Below are 6,935 nucleotides of genomic sequence, written 5' to 3'. Positions count from 1 at the left end.
GGAAGACAGAGATATGTAAGAGGGACCTATTAACTAGTTAGTTCACTTTTATTAGTCTGTGTGATATTCCTGTTCTCTAAATCCATACTAATGGTTGATATATTAATTGTCTTACAACCAGTCATTTTGGTTTACTAAGGAATTTCTTCTTAATTTACGTGTACCTTCTTTGTATTTAAAGGGAAGTTTTTAAGTATTTATTTTCACACATTTGTCATTGTCTCTGCAGATTAATGGGTTTCATTTTGGTAGATTCGTACATGTACATGTTCACCCTATCCGTCATCCTCCTTGCCTCTCCCTCCTCCCCAGTTTCACACATAGGGAGGGTGAATGTGTATATTTTGCTCATACCCATTTCCTCTGTCTCCAGCACTTATACTACCTCTCCCCATCACTTGTTTCCTTTTTCTTGTCCAGGCTGGCCTTGAACTCACTGTGCAGCACAGGCTCATCTCAAACTTCTGAAGCCTCCTGAGGCTTACACCTCAGGTTAGCTACCTGCATTTGTACACTAATGTTGCAACATGTTTTTCAGGTTTTCAATTCAAAAACAGCCGAACTACTTAGTCATCATCAAGTGGAAATAAAACAGGAGTTCCCAAGAGAAGGGTACGTTTTCTAATTTAATACATAAAGACACATGCTCTTTAATGCTACATCTTACCCTACCTACCCTGTGAATTTGTAAGGTAAACTTCGTCAGATTCCTTCTTGAGAAGACTTGGGATTGATATTAGTGAAGAGAAGAAACAATAACTTGTTAGTTCAGCGAAAATGTGTGGGTTATTAATGGCATAAGAATTCATTGACAGAAAAGGAAGGGAGATAAAGTAATAAGGCAAACAAGTTTTATTTTTTTATTTTTGTCTTTTTGAGACAGGGTTTCACTATGCACTTCAGGCTGGCCTTGAACTCATTTTCTAGCCAAACTCACAGCAATCCTACTGCCTCAGCCTCCCGAGTGCTGCAAACAAGTTTTAATATCAGAAATGCTACATTTAATTGTGTGTCCGCAGTATTGCCAAATACTGCTTCACTAATTTGAGTACTTTGAGTACTGTACAGTATAAGCTTTTTTTAAGCTAAGGACATCTGGTTTTTTTTTTTTAAAGCATTCACATACCACTAATATTAAACCATGCTTTTTGGGAATAGTGTTACTATGTGGAAATTGTAATTAAATATATATATTTTTTTGGAACAGGTAATTGAACTCAGGACCTTGCACTTGCCAGGCAGGCCCTGTGCCGCTGAGCTATATCCCAGGCCCTTAAATATAATGTTGAGTATACTATTTAAAAGTTAAGGGTGTTTATGATACAAGCTCTTTGAAAGCTGTGTGACAGTTTCTTATGAAATTAACCATACATCTGCAGCATTGCACCATTTCACTCTTAGGAATTCTTTTGTTTTCTTTCCTTTCTTTTTTTTTCTTTTGTCTTTTTGAGACAGGGTGTCACTATGCAGTTCAGGCTGGCCTTGCGCTCACTTAGGTAGCCCAGGCTGGCCTCTCTCAATGATCCTCCTGCCTTAGCCTACCAAGTGCTGGGATTACAGGTGTGCGCCACCACACTCAGCCCTCTTTACTTTTTTTTTTCTACTTTTTTTTTAAACCAGATATAGGCATTTAATTGTCCGAACCATATTAGCACAAACCTTTCTTTTTAATGAACTAAGAGAAATGAGTAGTATAACTAACTACCTTCACTATTATATATAGTTTTTGCTGCTGCTTTTTTCCTTTCCCCCATCCCAATTTCTTTCGTTTTTAACAGTTTCTTCCCATGGAATTCTTTTTTTTTCTCCATGGACTTCTTAAATGAAAGGATGTATCCATAGAGAGATTTATACATAAATATTTATAGCCACAAATGTCTGTCATCAGTAGGATGGATAACAGTGGAAGATTATTCAGCATTTAAAAAAAAAGCTGATACTTGCAGCATGGATGAACCATATTGATATTATAGATGGTAAAAAGAAGTACAAACAAGTGCATACTGTGTAGCTCCATTTAGCTGAAATTAAAAAATAGGTTAAACTAATCTAAGATGATAGAAATAAAAAGTGAATTATATGATTGACTTGAAAAGAACATAAAAGAACTTTCTGGGGTATAAGAAATATTTTTGCCTTGGCTGAGGTATTGGTTAGATGAATATCTACATTTTTTTGTTCTTCTTTATTTTTTTTTTACTGTCTGCATTTGTTAAAACTTAGCAAATTATAGACTTCATTTTATTTTATGTTTTTGGTTTTTTTGAGACAGGGAGTGGTGGCGCATGCCTGTAATCCCAGCACTTGGGAGGCTGAAGCAGGAGGATCGTTGCAAGTTTGAGACCAGTCTGGGCTACAACGTGAGCTCAAGGCCAGCCTTAACTGTATATCGAGACCGTGTCTCAAAGAGACAAAAAAAAAAAAAAAAAAAAGTTATGTTGCTTCATAAAAACTTATGAATCTATTAGCAACATTAAAATGACTGTCCACAGGCCCAACCCTGGCTGTTTGGAGGGAGGATATCTAGGTCTTAGAGGGATTAAAATTAGAAATGCATAGAAGAGGGGGGTTGGAGGAAGGAGGTAGTCCTGGGGATTGTACCCAGGGTTAGATGTGTGCTAGACAAGTGCTGTACCACTGAGCTACCTGCCCACCCCTTTTTAAATTTTTTGGTCTTTTTTTGAGACAGGGTTTCACTAAGTAGTTCAGGCTTGCCTCGAACTCACTTTGTAGCCCAGGCTGGTCTCGAACTCCCAAGTCCTGGGATTATAGGTGTGTGCCTCCTGGCCTGTTTCAAAATTTTGAGACAGGATCTTGATAAGTTACCCTAGCTTTTGAGGCTTGAATGTTCAGCTTCAAGAGTAGCTTGGGCTATAGGTATGCACCCCCATACCAGGTTGAGATTAGGATTTTGAGAAGAGAAAATGTATAGACAGAACTCAAAGTGTGCGAAAGGGAAGCATTTAGCCAGTGATGAAGAAGGCAGAGAATAAAGCCATTGCTACTGCCAGACTCTGGAATAGAATTCTTTCAGTTAGTATTATTTCTACTTTGAGACTTCCTCAGATAGTTTCTGTAAGTCCTCTTTTGCCTGTCATTTCTTATTAGCTGTACCACTGCTTATGTCATTTCTTATTTCTTCTGAAGTGCTGGTACTTACCAACATTACACAGGGCCTGGGTCTGAAAACTTGGATCAATCATTTGTCCACATGAAATAGTTATTAGCAATTTAAACTTTGCCCCTAAATTCCAACAAATCATTTTGGGGAAAAAGTGGCAACAGAGATTAGTATATTTATTTGGCTTTTCAAAATTTCTTTTGCTTCCCAAATACGATTTGTAAGAATAATGTTTCCATCAACTCAGAACTTGCTAGTGAAACAAATGTATTTCGATTAATTAACTAATTAATTTATTCTTGGTCCCTGTTTTTTTGAGACAGGGTCTCACTGTGCAGTTCAGGCTGGCCTTGTGCTCACTTTGTGGCCCAGGCTGATCTCAAACTCACAGCGATCCTCCTGCCTCAGCCTCCCGAGGGGTGGGATTACAGGCGTGTGCCACCACGCCCAGCCTATCAATTTAGAAATTAGTACTGAAATAAGCATCAAAATTAACCAATCCAACAAAATTTAAAGAATTGATGTGCTGATCTCTTTTCTTAGACGTGAAAAAATGAAAGTAGACTTAAAAAATAATTTAAAATTAGGTTTGTGGCCTGCTGTTTATGGCCTGTTGTTAGTGACATTTTTTTCTTTTTTCTTTGTCTTTTTTTTTTGAGACAGGGTCTCGCTATGCAGTTCAGGCTGTTCTTGAGCTCACTTTGTAGCCCAGGCTGGTCTCAAACTCTCGATGATCCTCCTGCCTCAGCTTCCCGAGTGCTGGGATTACAGGCATGCACCACGATGCCTGGCTTTGACTTTCTTTAAAAATAATTGATTATTACATATAAAAAATAAGGGGAAGCTTTTATTGAAACCTTTTCTTTAGAATGTGAGGTATAGATATGCTTTATTTATTAAATTTTCTTTATGCACCAGCGACACACTCAGCAGGTAACATTTTTATAGAAATAAATTCCATTCGTATTGCTGTCTTGTAGACTAACCAGACACATTGTTTTGTTAAAGATGGGTGGAACAAGACCCCAGGGAGATTCTGCAGTCTGTCTATGAGTGCATCGAGAAGACATGTGAGAAACTTGGACAGCTCAATATTGACATTTCCAACATAAAAGGTATTTCAATAGAATATTTTATTTATATGCTGTGACTCTCAACCAAATTCATTAACTGATTATTTCAGCTTGTAATGAATGCTTATGCAGTGCCAGCCATTTCTGTGTGAGTTGAAGGATACATTAGACAGGAAGATCAGGTTCCTGTTTTCTTTTTTTTTTGTTTTTCTTTTTTTTTTTAGTACTGGGAATCAAACTCAGGACCTTGCGCTTGCCATGCAGGTGCTTGTGCCACTGAGCTATATCCCCCGTTAGGTTCCTGTTTTCATGAAGCTTTTGCTTTGGTGCGGGTGAAGGTGAGTAAAACAAAGCAGCTGAATAGACGGTAGTTTTAGATACTAGTGCATCCCTTGCAGAACATAAAAATCAAGTGATATGATGGAGTGTGCTCAGAAGGGCTTACTTTAGGTTGGGTCTCCGAGGAAGGATTTCTTGAAGAGGTGACACTTGCTGAGATTTCTAAGGCCAAAGTAGGGACATCCATGTGACTTATCTAGGGGAAGAGAGTGTATGCAAAGGGCTTGTGGTAAGAAGAAGCTTGGGACATTCCCAAGTCAGAGAGGCCAGTGTGGCAAAAGGACAGTAAAAGGAGGTTGAGGATGCCAGGCATGGTGACACATGCCTGTATCCCAGGCTAAGGCAGGAGGATCACTGTGAGTTCAAGGCCAGCCTCAACTACATATGAGAGCCTGTGTCAAAAAGTGGGGGAAAAAAGGTTGAGGTGTGAGAGTGGATAGTAGGTGGGAACTTAAGTAGGGAAAGTGGGAAAGTGAGTGAAGCTTTTTCAACCACATAGTCCCATACGAGTTTAGATCTTAGCATCATAGGGAGCTATGAGAAGGCTCTCAACAAGCTAGGAAGGATGAGTTACAGTTTAAAGATGACTCCCTGACCTACTATATGAAAAGGGTTGAAGCGTGGATACAGGGAGCCCAGCGCAGAGGCTGCCGTGGAAGCCCTAAGAGAGGGAGTTGATAGCATGGAGGTGAGGGAGGGCCCAGAAGTTGCTGATGGATTGGATAGAAGGGTAATAGAGAGAATGGTGGGATGAGAAGAAAAGATGAGGCAGAGGCAGTGCTGGGAATATTCTTTTTTTTTCTCTCTGTCCCTCTCTCTCTTTTTTTTTCCCTGCAGGGGTGGGAATTGAAGTCAGGGTGTCATACATGATAAGCAGGCTGTCTACCACTGAATACTACCCAGAGCCTGATGCTTGCTTGGGTTTTTACTGGAGCTCCTGGCTAATGCTATTGTCTTTTATTGAGTCAAGAAAAGCTAGTGAAAGGAACATGTGGGGGGTTGTTGTTTGAAATCCAGAAACTTCACTTGTCATTTTTCCCAAAATAATCACTTCAAAGTATGTGATCTCTCTGAATTTTTTTTTTTTTTTTTTTTTGGTACCAGGAATCAAACTCCGGACCTTGCGCTTGCCAGGCAGGTGCTTGTGCCGCTGAGCTATATGCCTCGCCTCTCTGAATTCTTAGTAGTTTTAGTAGAATATCTACCTATATTTAGAATTTGCTATTTTTTTTTGAGATGTGGTCTCACTATGTAGACCAGGGTGGATTTCAACTCCCAGTGATGCCCTTGCCTTAGTCTCCCAGGTGCTGAGATGACAGGCATGCACCGCCGTAGCCTACATTTGGTTTCTTGTCATTCATGCACAGAGAAAGAAAATAATCAGTCATCCAAGATTCATATACTGTAATAGCACGAAGGGTGGAGCTTAATGTGGTAATTGCTTTTTCTACTTTGTATTTTTTATTTTGTATTGAAGAGTTGTTTTCTTTCTTCCTTAGTTTGATAGTAGGTAGAGAGAAGTAGCAGTTGATGGTTGTGCCCTGATTCCCATCATATTGGCTTGAAACTTAGCGACAATCCTAAGACTTTCTCCTATTTGTAAAAATAAAACTCCTTCAAAAATGAAGAGCACACATACTCACCGTACACTCATTCCGCAAGTCCACAGAATGCCTCTTGTGTGGTAGGTGTGATGGGGCACAGCAGAGCATGAGGAGAGCCATGCAGCTGAGGTTCAAGTAGGAGAATAACTACAGATAGATGGAGGACACTAACAATAGCGTAGTTACTATACCTCTTACAGATTTTAAGAGATAAACACCTTGGAGCAATTTGATATTTTATTAACATTTTCGTAACGTCATGCATGTATTATCCCACCCTTTTCTTCTCCCTACATCTAAGTAGAAGTGCTTCAAACTTTTAAAATTGTAGTCACCCGTTTATATGTGCTGTACATCTGTCTTGGTTACTTTTTTCTCGCTGCTGGGACAAAATACCTGACGACCAAAATTAGGGAAGGAAAGGTTTATTTCGCTTACAGTTTGTGGAGGTTTCAATCCGTACTAGGCATGATTATAAGGCAGAGTGGCACGTGGCAGAGAGCTGCATCTCAGGACGGCAGCCACAGCTCAGCAACCATCACCCACCAGGGCGGAATGGAAGAGGAATGGCTCAGGAGGAATGCCCTCAAGCACTTCTTCCTCTCCCTTACATATGCAGACTATCCACTCCAGGGTGGGTGCAGCTCTCAAACCCATAATAATTGAACTCTAACAGCCTGCCCCATGGTCGCATGAGGCTTTGGAGGGGACACCCAAACACAAACCATAACAGCATCAAAGTGATTGCTATCCCTCCTTCCTTCCCTCTCTCTCTTCTTCTCCCTCCCTCCCTCTCTT

The 6,935-nt window shown here is 40.0% G+C and overlaps 1 protein-coding gene across 5 annotated transcripts in view; it reads left to right on the top strand.

Moving 5' to 3' along the window:
• The window catches only part of Gk (glycerol kinase), a 76,587-nt gene that overhangs the window by 9,248 nt on the left and 60,404 nt on the right, over positions 1 to 6,935 (top strand). For all 5 annotated transcript variants that reach the window (XM_013507561.1, XM_013507562.1, XM_013507563.1 and 2 more), the window contains exons 2-3: positions 539 to 612; positions 4,130 to 4,236. In XM_013507561.1, coding sequence (XP_013363015.1) covers positions 539 to 612; positions 4,130 to 4,236 — 181 coding nt within the window. The remainder of the gene's footprint in view (positions 1 to 538; positions 613 to 4,129; positions 4,237 to 6,935) is intronic.

The sequence above is a fragment of the Chinchilla lanigera genome, unplaced genomic scaffold, assembly GCF_000276665.1.
Source record: "Chinchilla lanigera isolate Chin_1 unplaced genomic scaffold, ChiLan1.0 scaffold00130, whole genome shotgun sequence".
Lineage (NCBI taxonomy): Eukaryota > Metazoa > Chordata > Mammalia > Rodentia > Chinchillidae > Chinchilla > Chinchilla lanigera.
This window is presented reverse-complemented; position numbering and strand designations above follow the sequence as displayed.